Source organism: Stegostoma tigrinum, chromosome 6 (assembly GCF_030684315.1).
Source record: "Stegostoma tigrinum isolate sSteTig4 chromosome 6, sSteTig4.hap1, whole genome shotgun sequence".
In the NCBI taxonomy this organism is placed as follows: Eukaryota; Metazoa; Chordata; class Chondrichthyes; order Orectolobiformes; family Stegostomatidae; genus Stegostoma; species Stegostoma tigrinum.
The window spans coordinates 104,670,532-104,694,869 of NC_081359.1; the positions used below are offsets into that span (position 1 = coordinate 104,670,532).

The 24,338-nt window shown below is 42.0% G+C and overlaps 1 protein-coding gene across 4 annotated transcripts in view; it reads right to left on the minus strand.

Moving 5' to 3' along the window:
- The window catches only part of nlgn4xa (neuroligin 4 X-linked a), a 277,585-nt gene that overhangs the window by 47,123 nt on the left and 206,124 nt on the right, over positions 1-24,338 (minus strand). For all 4 annotated transcript variants that reach the window (XM_048533144.2, XM_048533141.2, XM_048533143.2 and 1 more), the window contains one exon: positions 5,010-5,195. In XM_048533144.2, coding sequence (XP_048389101.1) covers positions 5,010-5,195 — 186 coding nt within the window. The remainder of the gene's footprint in view (positions 1-5,009; positions 5,196-24,338) is intronic.

Here is a 24,338-nt window from a genome sequence, read left to right on the forward strand (position 1 = left end):
GTGATACGCTGTCTCTTACGCTGCAGGCAAGGATGTGTCAAGGCATGGCATATTGGTGAGACCATGCAGACACTACAACAACACATGAACGGACACTGCGCAATAATCGCCAGACGGGAATGTTCCTTCCCAGTCAGGGAACACTTCAGCGGTGAAGGGCATTCAGCCTCCGATTTTCAGGTAAACATCCTTCAAAGTTGACTTCAAGATACACAACAATGCAAAATCACTGAGCAGATACAGACAGCCAAGTTTCGTACCCATGAAGATGGCCTCAACCGTGATCTTTGGTTCATATCGCGCAACATGGGACCCTACCACACTGTTCTGTATCTGTAAAATTTTCCTTACTCTCCTGTTTAGACAGCATCACCTTGGTAAATTGTTATGATCTCTCTACCTAAATTAGTTTGTATAGTTTTGAATTACTTATTACTTTGGTTAGACACTTAGCATCCGGCTCTTATGCCTGTCACGTTATTCTAGTCATTTAGTTCGTCTCCAGTACCACCTTATTTTTAATTTTTTGTAATTGTCTCTCTGCCTCATTCAATAGAGCATCGAACATTACAGCTCAGTACATACCCTTCGGCCCTCGATGTTACACTGACCTGTGGAATCAATCTGAAGCCCATCTATCCTACACCACTCCATATCATTCTTATGTTTATCTAACTACCATTTAAATGCCCTTAAAGTTGTTGAGTCTACTACTGTTGAAGGCAGGGCATTCCACGCCCTTACTACTCTCAGAGTAAAGAACCTACCCCTGACTTCTGTCCTATATCTATCACCCCTCAATTTAAAGCTATGTCCCCTCATGCTAGCCATCACCATCTGAGGAAAAAGGCTCTCACTGTCCACCCTATCAAGGATTATAGGTCATCCTTTCACTTGTTATTCAGCTGTTGACACTTAACTCACACCATCTGATGCTCTTCATCACCTGCACTAAATTATTATCTGACACTCCACTCACACCAGTTGTATGGCCTTTTGGTCTCTCAGCCCTGGATCTCTCTGCCTATAAACACTGGGTTTGTGTACTCTGCTCTCTCACTGGACCTGACAAAGCAGCTGCACTCCAAAAATTTGTGATTTCAAATAAACCTGTTAGACTATAGCCTGGTGTCGATTAACTTCTGATTTTGTCCACCCCAGTCCAACACCAGCACTTCCACATCGTAGTGGGTGGTTAAGATAAGATTTAATCTTTATCCATAAACCTAATTTTGTTTGTATTTCACACTGACTGAAAATTTATAGTTTAAATTATAAAGTTCACAGCCTTAAGCAGCATTTTAAGAAGGTATGCACTGAAAGAGTAGTTGGCCTGAATTAATTAAACAGCATCTGAAATTAGTTCTTCTGTAATTAGGCACTTTTCTGTTAGGAACATTTAAAATTGGCCAAATCAGTTTGACCTAGGACTGAATGCCAGCATTTGATGGGTATGTGAGTTCTAATTTTCTTGGACAAATTTTGTCTGCAGTTAGCATTTAAATTAGCTTTGAACTGAAATCAACAATTTAAATTCTAAAGCTCCATGCCTTAAGCAAGGATTTTTTACAAGGTGTCCGTTCAAAGAACAGATTTGCTCAGTTAATGAAAGATGTACTTGAATTCTAACCCTCCATAACTGGGTCAGAAAGAATCATTTTGTGTTGGACACATATAAAACTAGCCAACTCAGTGCAACATACAATAGAGTACTGGAATTTGGATGATTAACAGAGGAAAGAGGAGTCTCATTGTATTGTGTTTTTTCTCATTGCTTTAGCCTCCAGGAAGTGGTTATGGTTACTTTATAGGAGAAGATGTGTGTAATTTGGTGAACATCTGGTAAGTGACTGAAGATTGGTAGCATGGTGGCTTGGTGTTATAAGTTAGGAAATAGAAGTGATGGAGGATCTCAGGAAAATTACTATCACCAGAGAAGTGGTGGTGAGGAAATTATTGGAGCTATGGTGATCGAGTACCTGGGTCTCAAAAGAAGTGGCAAATGAGATGGTAGATGTATTGGGCTTAATTTTCCACATTCAGGAGAGGTTTCAGTAGATTGGGAAATAGCAAATGTAACTCCTTTATCCAAAATGGGCGGAGAGAGCATAAGCAGGAAACTATAGGACAGTTGGCATAACATCTGTTATTGGGAAAATATTGGACAATATTAGTAAAAAAGCTATAGCAGGCTGAGTCAACATGGTTTTGTGAAAGTGACATCAGGTTTGACTTATCTTTCAGAGTTATTTCGGGAAGTTGGATGTTTTGTAGATAAAAGGAAACCAGTGGGTACACTGTACTTAGATTTCCTGCAGGCTTTTGATAAATTACCACAACAAAGTTAATTGCAGAAAGTAAAAGCTCAGGAAGTGGATACCAGTATGTTACAAAAAGCAGAGAGTAGAGTAAATGGGTCTTTTTTTAATCCAGTTATTAAGCTGTTACTGAATTGTGTGCCAGTGCTGAGACCTCAACTCTTTAGAATTTACTTAAATTACTTTTGGAGGAAGGGACAGAATTTTCGCAAAATATGCTGAAGACACAAGAGATAGTTTGGAAACTAAGTTTGTACTGGAGATGAGGAAGTTATCAAAATAATATAGATCAGTTATAGGTTGCATGCAAGGATGTGGCAAAGGCAATAAAATGTGAGAAGATGGGAATTTGTCCATTTTATCAGGAAGAATACAAAAGAACGATAGAATTTAAATGATGAGAAATTATTAAGTTCTGAGATCCTGAGGGATTTGGGTGTCTTAATGCTGTAGTCAAAACAGTTAGTATGCAGATGCAATATGTAATCAGTTAAAGCAAATAGAATGTTATCATTTATTGTGAGGGGAGTTGAGTACAACAGTACAGAGATTATCAACACAAAATTGCTGGAAAAGCTCATCAGGTCTGGCAGCATCTGTGGAGAGAAATCAGAGTTAACATTTCGGGTCCCGTGACCCTTCCTCAGAACTTTCTCTGTGATTTTTCAGCATCCAGAATTTTTCTACTTTTATTTTAAAGGGTGATTATGCTTCAGTTATACAGCGCACTGGCAAGGCTGCATTTGTAGTACTGCTTACAGTATTACGAAGAACAAATAAAAGAACAGGCCATTCGGCACACCAAGTCTATGTCAACAATGACAATTTTCTAACTTAAAACCCTTTTGCCTCCACGCGGTCTATAACGCTCTAATCTCTGCCTGTTCATGTATTGGTCAAGATATCTCTCAAATGTTGCTATTGTGCTCACCCCTACCATTTCCTCTGGCAGTGCGTTCCAGGCACTTGGCACCCTCTGCATAGATTACTTGCCTCTCACATCTCCTTTAGGCGTTCCCCCCCTTTCACTTTAAATCCACGCCCTCCCGTAATTGACATTTCTACTCTGGGAAAAAGGTTCTGACTATCCATTTTGACCACGCCTCTCAAGACTTAGTTAACTTCTATATAATCACCCCTCAGCTTCCAAAGTTCAAGAGAAAGCAAATTAAGTTCATACAATCTCTCCTCATAGTTACTACCCTCTACACCAGGCAACATCCTTCTAAACATTTTCTGTACCCCTTCCAAAGCCGTGGCAACCAGAACTGTATACGATATAGCAAATGTGGCCTCATTAAAGTTCTATACAACTGCAACATGACTTGGTAATTTTTACTACTCTATGCACTGACTAATGAAAGCAAGCATGCCATATGCCCTCCTGACAACCTTATCCGCTGGTGTTGCCACTTTCAGGGAACTGTGGACCTGAATGCCTAAATCCTCCTGTTTCTTAATGCTTCTGAGGATTGTGCCGTTCACTTTATACTTCCCACCTGCATTAGGCCTGCAAAAATGCATCGCCTAGCATTTGCCCAGATTAAATTCCATCTGCCATTTTTCCACCCAAGTCCCCAGCCTACCTATATCCTGCTATATCCTTTGGCAATCCTCATAACTATCAATAGAACATAGAACATAGGTGATAGAACATAGAACACTTTGGCGCAGTACAGGCCCTTCAGCCCTCGATGCTGTACTGACCTATTATCCTACTAAAATCAAACTACCCTGCATACCCCATATTTTACTATCTTCCATGTGCCTATCCAAGAGTCACTTAAAAGCCTCTAAAGTATCTGACGATACTTTAGCGCCCCCAATCTTTGTGTCTTCCACGAATTTATTAATCAGACCACCTTTATTCTCCTTCAGGCTATTTATATATATTATAAACTATAGGGGTCCCAGAACTGATCCTAATGGAACATCACTGGTCACAGGTCTCCAGTCAGAAAACATTCTTCCACCATTACTCTCTGTCTTCTGTATCCATTTTACTAGCTCTCTGCAGATTCCCTGTGATGCTACCTTTCATATCAGTCTGTCTAGAGGGACTTTATCAAAGGCCTTGCTGAAGTCCATGTAGATAACACCCATTGCTCTGCCCTCATAACAGTCTCATCATTTACAGAAGGATGTAACGTATGGGATGCAGTTCAAATAAAATTTACAAGACTAATATCTGGAATGGGTGGGTTGTCTGATGAGGAAAATCAGTTGTATCTGCTGGAGTAAGAGATAACTTGATTGAAACATATAAAATCCTGAGGCATCTTGACAGAACAGATGCGGAGAGAAGGTTTTTTCTTCGGAAAGAATCCAGAACCTAGGGCTAACGTTTACAAATAGGAGTCACGCATTTAAAATGGAGATGAGGCAAAGTATTCTCATTTAAGGTTGACCCTTTGGAACACTCTTCCTGAAACATCAGTGGAAGCAGAACTTTTCAATGTTTTTAAGTCTAAGGTAGAGAGATTGCTGTTAAGTTAGAGGATGAAAGATTATCCAGGATAAGCAGGAATGTGAATCAGCGGGTTACTATTATATCAGCTATGGACTTACCAGCTGGCACTGCAGGCTTAAGGGGATGAATGGCCTATTTCTGCTCCTTACATCATAAGGCATAGGAGATGTAGGCCCTTTGTCTGTCTGCTGGCATGTTCCAATCTGTCTTGATGTTCTTACCTTCTGAATAGTGGGAGAGTGTCAGCAAGCTGACACAGGATGCTCCCGCACCAGAGCCAAAGACTGTAATCCGCATTGAATCCCCTCCAAAAGCTCCAATATTTTCACTGATCCACCTTAATGCTTGAATTTGGTCCAGCAATCCATAATTCCCTTTGGCAGCTTGATCACCTGTGCTTAGGAAGCCTGCAAAGAAGAGAGAATAAAGACATAGTGTGAGGTATCAGACAGTGACTACAAAACACATTATTGTGTGACTGTACATATGTAGTGCCATTCCTTCCATGTCATTAGATCAGAGTCCTGGAACTCCCTCCCCATTTTCTTTGTGGCATTGATGTTTCTACTGTGGGAAAATAAGACTCTGGCTATGCTTTCTATCCAGACCTCTCCTAATTTTGTAACTCTATTAGGCCACAACTCAGCATCTAAAGTTCAAGTCAAAAGAAACTAAGTTTGTCCAGTCTTTCCTCACTGCTAACACCCTCCAAACCGAGCAACATCCTGGTAAACCTTTTCTGCACTCTCTTGAAAGCCCCCACGTCCTTCTGGTCGTGTGGTGTCCAGAACAGTACATAATATTCCAGACGTGGCCTTACTAATGTTCTATAGAGCTGCAATTTAACTTGCCAATTTTTATATTTTATACATTAACTGATGAAAGTAGGCATAACACATGCCTTCCTTACTGCCTTATCCACTTGTGTTGCCACTTTCAGGGAGCTGTGGGCCTGTACACCTAGATCCCACTGCATTTTTATGCTTCTAAGAGTTCTGCCATTTACTGTATCCTTCCCTCCCCCATTAGACTTTACAAAACACATCACTTTGCATTTGTCTAGAATAAATTCCATCTGCTATGTCTTCGCCCAAGCCTCCAGGCCATCTATGTCCTGCTGCACCTTCTGGTAATCTTTTTCACTATCTGTAGCTCCCCAGTTCTTTGTGACTTCTCCAAGCTTACTAATCAGATTGCCTAATTCTCCTGCAAATTATATATGTCACAAACAACAGGGGTCCCTGCACCAATCCCAGCAGAACGTTGTCAGTGTTAGCACATTGCAGCATATGGACTACATCCATTCAACCACGCATTCAAGGGCAACTAGGGATGGGTAATAAACGCTGTCTCAGCCAGGGATGCCCACAACCCATGAATGAACTTAAAAAAATTTGTTTGAAGGTAAATTTGACCTGAGAGTCACACACCTAAGATTAAGAGGGCAAGGACTTTGTTGCATCCTTAGCCAGTGCCAGAACTGAACTTTTACCATTGCTGTCATTCTGAATGGCAAATCAGTTATCCAGCAGCTAAACAAAATAACATGCATGGATTCCAATGGTGGCTGGTGGAATTTCATTTAAACTAAGCAGAGCTTGAAGTTGAGGTGACCATGAAACTGTTATCAATTGCCGTAAAAATACATCTATTTCACTAATGTCCTTTAGGGATGGAAATCTTCCTTCTTTACCTGGTCTGGCCTATGCGTAACTCCAGACCCATAGCAATGTGGTTGACCAGTTGACAACCCTCTGAAATGGTTCAGGAGGGCACTCAGTTCACGGGCAAGTAGGGATGGGCAACAAATGCTGGCCTTATCTATGACGCCCACATCTCATTAAATATAGAAAATAAATAAATAATAAAATGCATTGGCCTACTTTAAGGTAGTTAAAATTGAAAAATAAATTAAAGTGAAGGTTTATTTGATAAATCGAAGTCCTGCCTCCATCTAAATTGTCATCACTTGAGAGATTTTACTTTTATATAACCAAATACCTTGCCTTTTTCAGATTTTAAACACAAAAGATCGCTCAACACAAATTTCTTCATAAACATGATTATGAGTTCATTATAAAAGCAAAATATACTCAGTTAAGTTATAATAATTGGTTAACACGGATGTTAACATAGAAATAATTGCTTACCACTATAAATAGCCCAAAAGACATGTTCTTCAGGAACAGAGATAATAAAATCAGATTTCTCTGCAGGGATTAGCTTTGCAAAAGAAATGCACTTTAGCAAATGGGTTAGTCTTAAACGTGAAAACAAAAGCATAACTTGTTCTGGAATACGTTGCTCTAAAGTTCTGGCACATTTAGTTAAGTCACAAATCACGCATAGTTCTCTTTGAAGTCTTGTTTGCACAGCCGGCTCAAAGAATACAATCTTGTGATATTCTTTCAACCATACTTTCAAAATAATAATTGGTTTCATCCTGAATTGAAACTTGGTGGGATCAGCTTGATCCTAGCAGGGTTCTCTCTAACAATTGGTTCTTAATAGGCTTTCTTCCAAGCCAATCAAATAATACATGAACTTCTCCAATTCAGAACAGAGCTCTGACAGTGATCTACAGAGAAACAAGCATTTTACAGTCATACAATTTTTGGAAACCCTATTTAAAATGTTTACTGTGAACTTTCAATGACCCATTTTTCAAAGATACTTCACAATCTTGAAATAAATTCCTTTTTCAACAATCCTTCGAAATTCCAATAATTCAAGTGATTTTAAATATGAAGATCTTTGTAACATTCACCCCTGAAAGAATGAAAAATTGTTTTTAAATGTATTTCATTGCAATGTGTGAACTAAACAAAAAAAGATCAATGGCCGGCACAACATTGTGGGCTGAAGGGCCTGTTCTGTGCTGTACTGTTCTATGTTCTATGTTCTATGTTCTAACACCAATCAGATGGTGAGTTAGCTGAGCTTGTTAACATTTAGTTGCAGATGAAGTGCCTTGGAGCAGGAAAGGAAACTTTTCTTTTTAAAGAAACTTCAAATTTATGGAAAGAGAAAGTACTTCAGAGGGAGAGAGTTAGGAGAAGATATCAGCCATTCAGCCCTATTGACTCTGCTCCACCATTCCATGAGATCAAGCATATCGTGCAAGAGAGAAAGGCCATGGCAGTTTATAAAGAAAACTGGAGCTAAAGAAACAACTCTTCAACTCCACTTAAAATGCTGATGATGCACGGCCCAGGTCTAATCCGGAACCCAATGGAGAGCTGTTTAAATTTGTGCTACCACCCCCATCCCTCTGACATTCTGAAATTTCTGTTGATAAGCCTGAGGGACATACTCAAAAGCATCAAGTATAGCATTTTTTGCTTCCTCATAACCTTTCGAAGCCTCCTCAAGGTAAAAACTTAGTCTGTCAGTCTGCCTTGCATGACTGACATCTAGTATTATTTTGGCCACCTCATCTGCGTACCTATTTTTTCCAAAAGAAAGTCAAAATTGACCCAGCAACTCTCTCATTAAATTTTGGAATGGTTTTCACAAATTCAAACAGTTCCCTTTACATCCTGAATTCCATTCATTCCTTTTCAGGATTTTCAGTGTAGTCAGAAGACAGTATGTTTTTAATTCCAGCTTTTTAAGTTGATCAACCTTTTCATTCCCCTTTAAATTAATTGAAATACCTTTATTTTTCACTTCTCCGAAGTGTTCTTTCTGCTTATTTTTCCTTAAATTCAAGTTTCCTAAATTTTCATTTCCATTTCTATTTCAAGTTTATCTTCAGTTGAATTCAGTTGAATCACTGTCTGGTTTTACAGAAATAACTCCACAAAGGCAATAATCCTAGCACCGAGTCACCCTTTTTGCACACACGCATGGTGCATGATACTGAGCCAATTAGCTCAGACCTGGTTCCGAGAGAACAAAGCCCCTAACATTTTTGTTTATATCTGTCAACCAGGGCTCCCTGAATGGGCCAGATTAATAGCCCTGATCAGGGAACTCATGTTCAATGAGGTCCACCTGGCTGACCTTGATCGAATTGCTAAAGTTACATTGCTATTCTTCCAGTTTCAAATATTGTGCTATTGCCTGAAATACATCAGTGTCCTCAGCACTTACCATTAATTCTAATCATCATGACCAAGCCGAACCTTGCTTATTCTCTGCAAGTAATTTGGGATTAATCGTCCATCTCCAGAAAAGTTTTCTCAACCGTCAAAAGCATTTTGATACAATTGTACAAGATAAACCTGTTGCATAGTGCATTTCCTTTTATCCTTTTCCAATTATTCACACTCCAATCCTAATTAAACAATGAGTCTTCATTGGGAATCTTGAACAGCCCCCACATTTATATTACAACTGAGGCTGGAAGAACGCACATTTCTCTAGTGCTACTATTCTAGGGGTGCAATATAAAATAGAGGTACTTTTGCCCAGTTCCCAATTAAATGCCTAGTTATAGCAACTGTTACCATATCAACATATTTATATTAACTGAACAGCAGTAGTTAGCACTGCTGCATCACAGGACCCGGTTTCAATTCCACCCTTGGGTGACTGGAGATTACACATTCTCCCCGTATCTGTGTGGATCTCTTCTGGGTGCTCCAGTTTCCTCCCACAGTCCAAAGATGTGCAGCTTAGGTGGATTGGCCATGCTAAATTGACCATGATGTCCAGGGATGTGCAAGATAGGTGATTTAACCATGGTAAATGCAAAGTTACAGGAATAGGGTGGGGTGTAGGTCAAGGTGAGATGCACTTCAGATGGTTGGAGCAGACTCAATGGGCCAAATGGCATCTGTCTGCACTGTAGGGATTTTATGTTAATCAAAAAAGATTAATTAACTGGGTTTTTAACTAGGGACGTTAAGCATTACTTATCAGAACAAAATACATTCAATGAAGATGTTATGATAACAAAGTGTGGAGCTGGATGAACACAGCAGGCCAAGCAGCATCTCAGCACCACAAAAGCTGAATTTCGGGCCTAGACCCTTCATCAGAGAGCTCTCTGATGAAGGGTCTAGGCCCAAAACGTCAGCTTTTGTGCTGCTGAGATGCTGCTTGGTCTGCTGTGTTCATCCAGCTCCACATTTTGTTATCTTGGATTCTCCAGCATCTGCAGTTCCAATTATCAATGAAGATGTTATGATTGGTTACCAACACTATCAATAATATAGAAATATACTAAGAAATATTTTCAAAATGCACACCAAAGCACACATGTACATTCTTTAATGGAAGGGGAGAAAAACACTTTGGTGAATGGATGATCCTTAAAGGCAAAAAGATAAAGCATGGGAATATTTCAGATTTTGTTCTGCCTGGTATGGCCAAGTCATGAGTCTGGCACAGTTATCTCTAAAGGCTTGCAGACACGGCTTGCTCAGGAATACGCTTTCAATCATTCTTTCAAAAGAACAAATAGACTTCATCTTGAAAAAATGCAAAGACATTCCTTTGCAGAGAAAGATCAGCTAGGCAGCTTGTTCACAACAAGCTTTTCTCTAACTCAGCAGGCTTTCTTCAAAGTGAACTAGACTTTTAAAAAAAGTATCTCTCCAAGCGAATCACTGTTCAGAAATGGCCTCAGCAGGGTCTACAACAAGCCAAGCAATTATCATCCATAATATTATTTCTGAAAAATCTTGTTGTAAAATAATCCCAAAGTCCACAGTATACTTTCTATTCTGTAATATAAGGAAACCACTGCAGGTATTCTCAAAACTTGAATTAAATTCCTTTTTTTTCACAAGCCTTCAAAACATAAGTCCTTTAAGCAATATTAAATGTAAAGTGCTATTGGAGCACTCCATGCATGCTAGCTAACCTGTGGGACTTTTCTGGCTGTATATTTAGTCTGGTTCAAATTTCCTACATGTGGAGCAGTATGCTTTGGTATCAATAAAATACCACTGGACCTATTAGGAAGTACAAAGACTTTTAAAAGAACAACTGGAGAAATTAAAAAAAAAGTCTAGGTTATTTCAATTTAAAAAATGGGACTGTTACCACCACTTTTCTACATAAAGAAATGTTTATTGTAACAAGTGGACTATTAAAGCAACCACAGCTATTGAGAAAATAATGGAATCATAAAACTAGTTGAACTAATTTTATTTCAAGAAAATGACTAGACTAGTTAATGAGAAAATTGCTGCATATCTCATAAAAAGTAATATTTGAGAGATATTGAACTTAGACTTCTTAATCAAGCAAACAAGATACTGATATGAAGGGAAATAAGCAGGATATGGCCCTGTTGTACGATATTAATCTTTCTGCTGCTGGTAACATTGTGTAAATATTTGCTTCTAAATGGCTCAAGAAATGAAGGACTAAGTAAGTAATGATTAATGATGAAAATGAAACTACTGCATTTGTATAGGGCTTTTCATCACCTCAGATCACGGCAAAGAGCTTAACAGCAAATTAAAAGTTTGTGAAATGCAGGCAGACTCATCAGACAATTTACATCATGGCAAACTCACACAAAGAACTGTGTTACAATGGCCGGATCATCTGCTTCAAACAATGCTAATTAAGCCAACACTGCTGTCCTGGAAAACAGTGCCACAATGGGGCAGACAGAGTTTCAGGCTGACAGCGCATGTGAGGGACAGCCTCACTGGCAAGACAGCATTCACTTGTTGGAGTTTTACTCATGGCCTTTGGAAAGTGAAGCTTCACACAGCAATAAGAGATAACACGGTGTGAAGCTGGATGAACACAGCAGGCCAAGGAGCATCAGAGGAGCAGGAAAGTTGACATTTCGGGTTGAGACCTTTCTTCTTTTATTTTCTGAGGATGGGTCTCGACCCAAAAAGTCAACTTTCCTGTTCCTCTGATGCTGCTTGGCCTACTGTGTTCATCCAGCTTTGCACTGTGTTATCTCGGATTCTCCAGCATCGGCAGTTCCTACTGTCTCCTTCACACAGCAATCTTTGCTTTGAGGTAAATCAGTTACACAGTGATATGGGGATGGCCTGTGAGAGGAATGGCATTTCTACAGCAGCAACGCACCTTCAGTCCCAAAGATAGAAATGAAAATCGATGCCAAAAAAAGTCCAGTATTTGACACTCAGAACGTAAGTTTTAATTCCGGACCTTGAAGCTCACATGTGCTTTATAGAGCGTGATGTAGCTAAATTAAATTAATTGCTGCGTATTGTAATACTAAAGCAGGCACAGAGGATTAATCTTCCCCAGCAGGTGTATCAATAATCCCAACACTGAACTGGCAAAAAAAAACAGGCCAGCTGCCAGTCTCATAGATATCTCCCCCTTCACATATGCAGACTACAAAGCTCAGGGTCATTGATCAAATGTTGTCAGCTTTAGCATGCGAGGAGATGTTGGTAACAGGGCTGTTGTAGACTTGGGCAGCTTCTGCTGAAACATGTTTCCCCCCTTAAAAGGCAGTGCAATAAATTCACTGCCAGATCAGACAGCCTCAAACTTTTTGAAGCTTTAACCAGAAGTCAAATGGCTTGGATCTCACACAGGAGCCCAGCGGAGATTCCATGTTCACAAACTGATTATTATGCTTCAGTTCGTGTCAGATTAGAATTAGAATTAGAATTAGAATTAGGTTTCTTGTCACATGTACTCAAGTACAAATTGCAGTTGGTTCTGCTATAACCCGATAGTTGCTTTCCAGCGCACCATTGGGGTTTAGAAAATTGCGCTATAGAAATAATGGGGCCTGCGGGAAAAGCAGCGTTGGGGCAGACCACCAAAAAATATCGCTCAAAAATCAGTAAAAACCCTTTCACAAAGAATAGCCCAGTTTGATTATTGTTTAATTCATACCTAATAATGAAATAAAACAGCAGAATTTGTGAAAAAAGCCAAGAATCACAGATTACCGTACCTCTCACAGAAAACGCTTTGCAACAAAGTGTGCAAAATGACCATGTGGTGCTGATGGGGAGACTCTTTCGGCGCTAACATTGCAGCTGCTCAGAACAAAGCCTGCAAATCGATCATGTGATGTTGACATGTACACCTCTGCGCACCAATGGAATCGCGTTATAGCCAACACAAGATTGTGTTTTTAAAAATAGCATTTTCCTATTTGTCAGTCACATTATAGCCAATTTGCGTTGCCAGAACACGCCTTATAGCAGAGCTGACCGTACCGGAGTACAGTGAAAAGTGTAGCGCGTCGTCACATAAGGTGCCATCTTAGATACAAAATACGTTGGTATAAACCTTTGGTACTAAGGGTTCGCCTCGTTACAGGAAAGATGTGGAAGCATTGAAAAAGGTGCAGAGGAGTTTTACCAGGATGTTGCCTGGAATGGAGAGAAATCTTATAAGGAAAGGTTGAAAGAGCTAGGGCTTTTCTCTTTAGAACGACGAAGGATGAGAGGTGTCTTCATAGAGGTGTACAAAATGATCAGAGGAATAGATAGACAGCCAGAGACTTTTTCCTAGGGTGGAGGTAGCTATTACGAGGGGGCATAGTTTTCAAGTGAGTGCAGGTAGATACAAGGGAGATGTCAGAGGTAGGTTCTTTACTCAGAGAGTGGTCAGGGTGTGGAATGCATTGCCGGAGAGGGTAGTGGAGTCGGCCTCATTAGGGGTATTAAAGCAGCTATTAGATAGGCATATGGATGATAGTATAAGATAGAGATGGAGGCTAGATAGGCCTTAGGTTTTGGGTAAAATTTTAGCACAACGTCATCGGCCGAAGGGCCTGTACTGTGCTGTACTGTTCTATGTTCTATGTTCTAAATTAGATCAGGTATAAAATTAGAGAAATAAAGAGGCAAGCCAAAAGTCCTGTCTTCATAGTAAAAATCAAAAAGTTAAGGAAATAAAGATAAATGTTAAAGTTCCTCTACAGCCTGCAGTCTCTCCAAGCTGTGGCCTTCCCACACAATATCCCACTCTCCCCCAACCGCTGAGCTCGAGGTCTGTGACAGGCTGAGCATACTAGGCCTCAGGTCACCAGATCCTACAAAAAGAGCAAGAGAGTCGTCGGGACATACCTTTGGGTGCCCCTTGGGGGAGAAAGGCTAATGATCCAGAAAACATGCGCGCAAATCCCACCATACCAGTTCGATACTTGGAAACCAGTTTATTCCAGAAACTGCTGAATCAGACAGATATAGTTTTGGTTAATGTGGCTGTCATCTGACGGGATTGTCATTAAAGATTCCTGCGAAGGTAAATTGCTTTATTCTTGGTGTATATTGGACTGTTCTGGGTTAGAGTATCACAGAATTGTTATGACACAGAAAGAGGCCATTCAGGCCATCGTGCCCTCACTACTTCTATTACCAAGTGCCAACCTCTTGACTTTTCCCCCAATCCCTTCACACCATTTCAATCCAAATTACTATCCAAAGTCCTCTTGAATGCTTCAATTGAACTTGTCTTCACCGCATCTCCAGGCAGTGCATTCCAGACCCTGACTGCTCTCTGTGAGAAAAGGGTTTGTTTTTTTCTAGCACTGTCTTTGCTTTGTTTGCATATCCTGTGGCATATTTTGTTCATACAATGTGGTTTTGTCTTCTGAGTAGATATTTGACCATATTTATCACTGCAACCAAAATGTTAACTCTGATTTTGCTCTCCAGGTGCTGCCAGACCTGCTGAGCTTTTCCAGAAATTTCTGTTATTGTCCATTTGACCATGTATATTTAGTCATTCTGGGTACATATTTGGCTGTTTTAGGTGTATATTTGTCTTTCAAAGTGCAAATTTGATCATGCTGGGTTGCATATATCCATGATGTACAAGTCGGGAGTGTGATGGGATACTCCCCACCTGCCTGGATGGCTACAGCCCCAACAACACTCAAGATGCTTGACACCATCTGGGACAAAGCAGCCCGCTTGATTGGCACAAAATCCACAAGCATCCACTCCCTCTACCACCGATGCTCAGTAGCAGCAGTGTGTACTATCGGTTAGATGCACTGCAGAAATTCACCGTAGATTTACCATTCTGAGTAAATGTTTGATGGTTTGGGTGTATATGTGATGGTTCTGAATATACTTTTGACCATAGTAGGATTTATCTGATATTACAATAGACTCAGAATAGAAACATTCTAAGCATCAAGCAACATCAAGAGATTCTTGTGGTGCTGTGGCAGTGTCCCTACCTGTGGGCCAGAAGGTCCAGGTTCAAGTCCAACTTGGCCCAGACATGTGTCAGAATAGTTTGATTAAAAATACCTAGAAGAGCCTCTAGGCAGGTACAAACATGATAGGAAAGTGCACAAGGGTAGAGTCATGCAGGCTTGGACCCACAGGGGTTAAGGACAGTCTGTAGAGCCAGGACCAACCATAAGTCAATTCTCAAAGGAGAACTGAGCTTTAATAGAGTGAAAATTCTCCCAGGCAACATGTGCACAGAGTCTCAGGCGGTGTAAAGATTTTTCTCTGTTCACTGTCTGGGTTTGGAAACCAGCAGCAGCATAATTTCAAAACCATTGACAACATTCTGGTTTTACATCTTACATGAATTCTGGGATCTTGCTGTGCTTTACCTCTAAATCCTGAGCGCTGCTTTTCCTGAAGGGTGACATAAAGGGCTGGATTTTTTGTTTTGGGTCAGGAGTTCAGGTTTCAGGGTGAACTTTGGAAGTGGATTCCTTACAGTAATTGTGCCTGAGTGGGTCCATTGGTGGCCAGTGGTCAATTTTGCTATTCCAACTGGGAAAGGTGTCTGAAATCTCAATGTCGGAAGAAGCTTCAGATAACAGAAAGAGAGGCCACTTCTTCCTACCATCTTCCCTGGGGGCTGGATCAGTGTTGGAGCTGGGAGCAGCTGGGTGAGGTAGGCCAAAGGCCAAATGATGGCATATTGAGTCAATCTACGGGCCCTGGGGAGCACACCACTCCTATGCCCTGCAGAGCCATCTTGACATTGGGCAAATAATAGCTGACTGGAGATGACCACTGGATGGGAGGTCAACTTTTGAGATAACTGCAAAGCTAGGCCTTGCAGTGAAAGGGTCTGCACTTTATCCATGGTGGCCCACATAGCAGTTGTGGTGGGGTTTTTTTTTCACTTTCTAAAACATTTTAAACATCACTGGGAAGGCTCCTCAAGATGGAGCTGGCCTCTCTTTCTCTCACCTGCAGCCTGTCCCATGTTGGACAGCTTACTGCCAACATCGAGATTCCAGACACCTTTCCCAGTTGGAAGACAAGTTTGACCACTGGCCACCAATGGACCCACACAGGCACAATCACTGTCAGGAAACCACTTCCGAAGTTCATCCTGGACCCTGGGCTCCTGACACAAAACAAGAAATCCTGCCCTTCATATCACCCTTCAGTAACAGCAGCTCTCGGGATTTAGAAGTAAAGCACAGCAAGATCCCAGCATTCATTAAAATACTTTGATAATCTGTGCAGAGGAGATTTACCAGATGTTGTCTGGGCATGGATGGTTTCGGTTATGAAGACAACTTGATGGGACTGGAGTTGTGCTTGGAACAGTAGAGACTGAGACAGGGCTCATGAGTGAGATGTAAAAAACTGAGAGGGGCATAGACAGGAAAGAGTTTTTTCCCCTTTGTGGAGGGATCAATGAGCAGAGGCCATCAGTTTAAGGTAAGGGCCAAGAGATTTCGAGGGTATGGAAGGAGAAATGTTCGCCCAGAGGGTGGTGAGAATGAGGGGCTCACTGCCTGTAACGGTGGTACAGGCAGAAACACACATCACATTTAAGAAATATGTTTTTGTACATTTGCAAAGTCAAGGCTATGGGCCAAATCAGTGTGGAAACAGGCGATAGGATTAGGTCCAATGAGTCCACCCTTGGAAGACCAACATACCCAGTTCTGGCATCCAGCCCCATTACCTTGTCCCTGGGACTCTGCATTTCCCCATGGCTAATCCATTTATCCTGCATATCCCTGGACATTAAGTGCAATTTAGCATGGCCCATCCCCACCTAAACTGCACACCTTTGGACTGTGGAAGAAAACAATGCACCTGAAATGCTGCAACATTAGATCGGAATATTTGTGTGGCTGTTTTTGACCAGTGATGATGCAAATGGCCTTTATCTGTGCTGTGGACCTCTATGATTTTATGGCCTGCTTTTGCATCATAATAATTCTTTGAAGGAAATATTTTCCAAATGTTTGGCAGGGGTAAAAGGGGTCAGTGTAAGCTTTGAGACAATAGGAACTGCAGGTGCTGGAGAATCCGAAATAACAAGACATAGAGCTCGATGAACACAGCAGGCCAAGCAGCATCTTAGGAGCAGGAAAGCTGACATTTCGGGCTTAGACCCTTCATCAGAAATGAGGGAGGGGAAGGGGGTTCTGAAATAAATAGAGAGAGAGGGGGAGGTGGATTGAAGATGGATAGAGGAAAAGATAGGTGGAGAGGAGACAAGCAAGTCAAAGAGATGGGGATGGAGCCACTAAAGGTGAGTGTAGGTGGGGAGGTAGGGAGGTGATAGGTCAGTCCACGGCGGTTTGAGGTTTGGAGGTAGGAAATGGGGGTGCGGCTTGAGGTGAGAGGAGGGGATAGGTGAGAGGAAGAACAGGTTAGGGAGGCGGGGACGAGCTGGGCTGGTGATGCAGTGGGGGGAGGGTGCATTTTGAAGCTTGTGAAATCCACATTGATACCATTGGGCTGCAGGGTTCCCAAGCGGAATATGAGTTGCTGTTCCTGCAACCTTCAGGTGGCATCGTTGTGGCACTGCTGGAGGCCCAGCATGGACATGTCATCTAAGGAATGGGAGGGGGAGCTAAAGTGGTTCGCGACTGGGAAGTGCAGTTGTTTGTTGCAAACTGAGCGGAGGTGTTTTGCAAAGCGGTCTCCAAGTCTCCACTTGGTTTCCATGATGTAGAGGAGGCCACAACGAGTACAGTGGATACAGTATACCACATTGGCAGATGTGCAGGTGAACATCTGCTTGATGTAGAAAGTCTTTTTGGGGCCTGGGATGGGGGCGATGGAGAAGGTGTGGGGGCAAGTGTAGCACTTCCTGTGGTTGCAGGGAAAAGTGACGGGTGTGGTGGGGCTGGAGGGGAGTGTGGAGCGGACAAGGGAGTCACGGAGAGAGTGGTCTCTCCGGAAGGCAGACAAGGGTGGGGAGGGAAAAATGTCTTTGGTGGTGGGTTCGGATTGCAGATGGCAGAAGTGTCAGAGGATGATGCGTCGGACATGGAGATTGGTGGGGTGATACGTGAGGATGAGGGGGACTGTTTTTTGGTTTTATTGCAGGGACGGGGTGTGAGGGATGAGACGGGGGAAATGCGGGAGACACAGTCAATGGCATTCTTGACCACTGTGGGGGGGATGTTGCAGTCCTTGAAAAACGAGGATATCGAAGATGTACAGGAGTGGAATGCCTCATCCTGGGAGCAGATGCAGCGGACGTGAAGGAATTGGGAAGAGGGGATGGCATTTTTGCAGGGAGGTGGGTGGGAGGAGGTGCATTCTGGATAGCTATGGGAGTTGAGTTGGTGGGTTTGAAGTGGATGTCGGTTTCTAGGTGCTTGCCTGAGATGGAGACAGAGAGATTCAGGAAGGTGAGAGAGGTGTTAGAGATGGCCCATGTTAACTTGAGGTTGGGTTGGAGGGTGTTGGTGAAGTGGATGAACTTTTTAACCTCTTCTTGGAAGCACAAGGTGGCGCCAATACAGACATCAATGTAACAGAGGAAGTGATGGGGTTTAGGGCCAGTGTAGGTACAGAAGAGGGATTGTTCCACATAACCTACAAAGAGGCAGGCACAGCTTGGGCCCATGGCCACCCCCCACTTGTCTGTAGGAAGTGGGAGGAATTGAAAGAGAAGTTGTTGAAGGTGGGTACGAGTTCGGCTGGGCCGTTGAGGGTGTCGGTGGAGGGGGCCTGGTCAGGCCTGCAGGACAAGAAGAAGCAGAGGACCTTAGACCATTTGCATGGGGAATGCAGGTGCATAGGGACTGGACGTCCATAGTAAAAATGAGGTGTTGGGGAGCTTTGGAGGAGGTGGAGGGTGTGGGTGTTGTCACGGGCGTAAGTAGGGAGCTCCTGGACCAAGGGGGAGAAAATGGAGTTGAGACAGATGGAGATAAATTTGGTGGGGTAGGAGCAGGCAGAGACTATGGGTCGACTAGGGCAATCAGGTTTGTGGATATTGAATTGTATCTTTGTTACAGTCAGATAAGGGAGTAATTTATGCTGTCGACTGAGCAGAGTATGAGGAACTAGCAAATATAGGTCTCGGGGTCAGTCCAAACAAATGCTATCTGAGCATGATATCACCTTGCTGATCTCTGAAGGAATCTTTCAAAAGACAGCAGCAATTTGAAAGATGAACAACATAGACCAGCATAATTTGCATTTATATAGCTTCTCCAACATGGTAAAGCATCTTTAGGTGTTTCTTGACACAATAGAAATACAAGGAGGCTATTCATATCTGTTCTGCCACTCAACAACATCATGGCTGATCTGTGGCCTCACCCCAAATACTGGCCCATGTCCCTTCATCATTTTGCTTCACAAAATTTATCTATCTCACATTGAAAATTAACAACTGAACCAGAAGTAACTGACACTTGTGGAAGAGAGTTCCAAATCTCTATCACCTTTTGTGTGCAGAAGTGCTTCCTAGCACCTCTCTTGAACAATCTGCCCCTAATTTTTAGACCATGCCCCCTAGTTCTAAAATCTCCAACCAGTGAAAATATACATACACAATATCAAGAAACGGTTAGAGACCCTGGATACTGCAAGGGCAATGGGGCCTGACAATATTCCAGCAATAGTACTGAAGACTTGTGCTCCAGAACTTGCCACTCCCATAGCCAAACTGTTCCAGTATATCTATCCGATAATGTGGACAATTGCCCAAGTATGCCCTGTACGTAAAAGGCTGGACAAATCCAACCCAATCAATTACCACTTCTTCAGTGTACTCTCAATCATCAGTAAAATGATGGAAGATGCCATCAACAGCGCTATTAAGCAGCACCTGCTCAGCAATAACCTGCTCAGTGACGCCCAGTTGAGCTCCATTAGGGCCACTCAGCTCCTGACCTCATTCCAGCCTTGGTTCAAACACAAATAAAGGAGCTGAAATTGCAGAGATGAGACAAGAGTGACAACGCTTGACAGTTTGGCTGTATTTGACCAGATGTGGCATCAAGCAGCCTTAGCAAAAATCCATAGGTATTCCAGGATGCAAATTCTCCAACGGTTGTAGTAGTATCTGGCACATCGGCAGGTGGATGTGGTCATTGAGGTCAGTCATCTCAACTCCAGGACATCTCTGTAGCAGTTCTTCAGTGTAGTATCCTAGGCCCAAACATCTTCAGCTGCTTCATCAATGATCTTCCCTCCATCATAAGGTCAGAAGTGGGGATGTTTGCTAATGATTGCACAATGTTCAGCACCATTCGCAACTCCTCAGATACTGAAACCATCCATGTTCAAATGCAACAACGTCTGGACAATACCAAGGCTTTGGCTCATAAATGGCAAGTAACATTCACACCACAAAAATGCCAGTCAATGACCATCTTCAACAAGGGACAATCTAACTACTGTCCTTTGATATTCAATGATATTACCATCATGAATCCCTCACTGTCAACATCCTGGGGTTTGCCATTGGCCAGAAACTCAACTGGACTCACGGCATAAACTCAGTAGCTACAAAACAAGGCCAGAAGCTAGGAACATTGCAGTAACTCACCTCTTGACTCCCTAAAGCCTATCCACCACCTATAAGGCACAAGTCAAGAGTACAATGGAAAAATACAACTTACCTGGATGACTACAGTTCTCTCAAAACTCAAAACGTTTGGTACAATCCAGAATAAATTTAGATTGTCTTGATTGGCACCATATCCACAAACATCCAATCCTTTCACAACTGACGCTCATTAGGGGCAATGTGTGCTATCTACAAGGTACACTGTAGAAGCTCACCAAAGATCCTCAAAAAGCACCTTCCAAACCCATGACAAGTTCCATATAGAAGGACTAAAGCAAGCTACAAGGGACAATCCATCCGTTAGTTCTCTTCCAAGCACACACCATTCTGACTTGGAAATATATCACCTTATGTTCAGTGTCACTGGGTCAAAATCCTGGAATTCTCTCTTTAATAGCATTGTGGGCCAACCTAGAGCACATGGACTGCAGCAGTTCAAAAAGGAAGCTCACCCCCACTTTCTCAAGGGCCACTAGGGACAGTAATAAATGCTGGCCAGCCAGTGATGCCCACATCCCACAAATGTATAAAAAAACTAGCCTGTGTTTTCTCATCATAACTTTGAAAATTTTGTTTGGATCATTATCTAAACTTCTAAATTCTAGAGAAAGCGTAATGTAACCTCTTTTCATAATGTAATCCCTGAAGTCCAAATCTCATTCTTGTAAAGTTATAGTGTATTCTCTCTAAGACCAATGTATCCTTCTTAAGGTGTGGTGCCCAGATCTGCTCAAATACTCCAAGTTAAGCATAGCCAGTGTTTGGTTTAATTGCAATGTAACTTCTTAGTCCTTATACTCTGTTCCTCTGGAGTATTATCAAGCAATATACTGATATTGCACCATATGAGATGATAGAAAAGCAAAAGGCTGGCCAAGGAGGTAGGTTTAAAAGAACATTATAAAGGAGCTGAAATCAGTCAGGAGGAAGAGCAGTTCTAGGAGAATATTCCAAACCTTAGGATCAAGCTTGCTGAGGGTACAGCTGTCCACATTACAGTGATGAAGGTCAGAGGTGCACAAGAGGTCTGGCTTGGAGAACCATCAGAATTTCAGAGCATTATGGGACTGACTGAAGAGCAACAAGACCACTGAGAAGTTTTGATGGATCATAATGTCAAAACTGAGGCATTGCCTAACTGGGAGCCAATGCTTAATTGGGACCATGGATATGGAGTGAACAGGGCATGACAGAGGTTAGGACCTAGGTGTCAGAGTTTGGGAGGACCTCGGGGTTATGAAGAAATAGTGGAGATAAGTTTTCAAGTTGTTCAGCATATGTAAATCTGACGATTGCTGTACTGGAAATGAACTATTTTGTTTTTGTTATTGACTCAGGGGATGTTGGAATCTCCAGCTAGGGTCGTATTTATTGGCCACCTGGAATTGGTTAAGAGTCAACCACATTGCTCTGAGTTGGGAGTCACATGTTGGCCAGGCCAGGTAGGGATGACAGATTTCCTTCCTGAAAGGAAATTTCCTTTCTCAATTCTAAACTCAGCAATAATGAAAACATAGCACAGTATTTCTTTGCAACAGTCATTTTGCATACAGCAATATCCTTACAACTGCATTATGACACAGGTGTCAGATGAGATACAATGTAGAGAAATGTGAGGGCTGCAATTTGTTCAGCTGAACGCTAAGATAAACTGCTTTTGTGATGATGACTGAGGGGTAATAGCCAGAACACCAGTCTCCTTGCTTCCCTGAAGTGGCGCCGTGAACATTTTGCATCCTTTAGAAAGAATGTCTCTCCCTTCAACGGTGTGCATAGTGTTCTTTTAGTACTGCACTGCAGGGTAAGCATGCATTATATGAAGTGCTTATGACAATTTTAAGGCAGAACATACAATCAAGAATCAACAGGAATACTGAGAGAAGGAGGTGAAAACGCCAATAAAAGAAGCAAGGAGAAGTTATGAAAAAAGGTTAGCAGCGAACGTTATTGGAAATCCCCACGTCTTCTGTTGCCATGTAAACAGTAAGTTAAAGGAGGAGACAGATCAATCAGAGAGGGGAAATGAATTGATGTATGGAGGCAGAGGGCATGACTGAGGTGTTAAAGCTGAAGCTGCAAGGAACATTTCTTCCTCTATCACCAGAAGAGGTCAAAATTAATAAAGAGGAGGTCTTGGGTAAATTGTTAGTTGACAATTAAATCGTGACAAGATACTAGGACCGAACTAAATGTATCCAAGGATTTTGCAGGAAGTGAGAGTGGAAATTGTGGAGGCACTGGGCCATTTTCTTTCAGCCTTCTCCGGACTTGGGTGGAGGTTTCAGAAGCCTGGAGAATTGCAAACATCACAATAGGAACATCCCAGCAATTACAGAACAGGTAGTTTAACTTCATTGGTGGGGACATTTTTGGATCACTTTTTTTAGGATAGACACATGGAAAGGTGGGTTGTTTAGGGAGTCATCATGGATTTCTAAAGGAAAATCAGGTTTAAATAATTTGTTGAAGCTTTTTGAACAGGTAGCAGAAAGGGCCAAGGAGAGCAGCTCTATTGATATGATATGCATGGTTTTTCAGGAAGTGTTTGATACAATGCCATACAACAGACTTGTGAGGAAAGCTGTAGGTCATGATATAAAATAAACACAGATAGCAAAAAACGGCTGTCTGGCAGGAAACAGATTAATGGTTCGTGGATGTTTTTTTGGGCTGGAGGAACAATTATAGTGGAGTTTCCTAGGGATCGATTCTGGTTTTGCTTCTCCTGATGTACATCGTGTGGAATTGCAACAAGAGATTGACAAATTGGTGGAATGGAAGGCGAGGTGTCAGATGAGATACAATGTAGAGAAATGTGAGGGCTGCAATTTGTTCAGCTGAACACGAAGAGACAATAAAACTGAGCAGAAATAACTGTTTGGAGTGGGAGGGGGAGCTTCTTGTGGCACAGTGGTAATATCACCTGATGAAGGAGCAGCGGCTCCAAAAGCTTGTGATTTCCAATAAAACTGTTGGACTATAACCCTGGTGACGTGTGACTTTTGGCTTTATTAATAGGAGGATAAAGCACAAAATCAGTGAGGTGATGTTGAATTTGTACAAGACACTTGTTAGACCTCGGCTGGAATATTGCATATCACGTCACAGGTAAGTTATAAATACATTGGAGAAAGTACAGAAGCGATATACAAGACTGGTTCCAGGAAGGAGAAACCATGCGCGTAGATTGAAGATGTTGGGGCTGTTCTCCTTGGAGGGGAGAAGGCGAGTTTTTTCAAAATAGTGAGCAGACTGGACAGAGCAGATAAGGGGAAGCTGTTCTGACTCATAATAGTAACAAGAGCAAAAGGGCACAGTTCCAAAGTGATGTGCGAGCGAAGCAAGGCTGATGTGAGAAAACAATATCTTCTATACACAGTGAATAGGGCCTGGAATGCACTGTCTAGAAATGTTTCAATTGAGGCTTTCAAGGGTGCATTGGATATAAATTGCGTGTAGCAATATGGGAAACAGACAGGAAATTGGCACTCAATAATAGAACCAACATGATGGGCTGAATGGCCTCCTTCTGGGCCATAGCTATTCTGTGATCCTGTAAAGTGGGGTTGAGAAGTGATAACCTCTGAATCAAGACATGAGACTGTTAGCAATGTAAGCATAACCAACATGGCTTTATATTGAACCATCATTAGGAGATCCCTGGCTGCATTTCCTTTCCTGGTTAAAGCATTAGCTACAGGTGCCTTTTCATAATAATTTGTGACACTGTAATAAAACAACAGGATTGCAACCATTTTCAAATGTGTAGCTTGTCAGAGTATGATTTCATAAGCAGTAATAAAAACAAGCACGCAATTAGGATGCAGCTGTAACAAGGAAACTTTAATGTTTCTGAAACAGCTGTGAACCATTTAACTGAT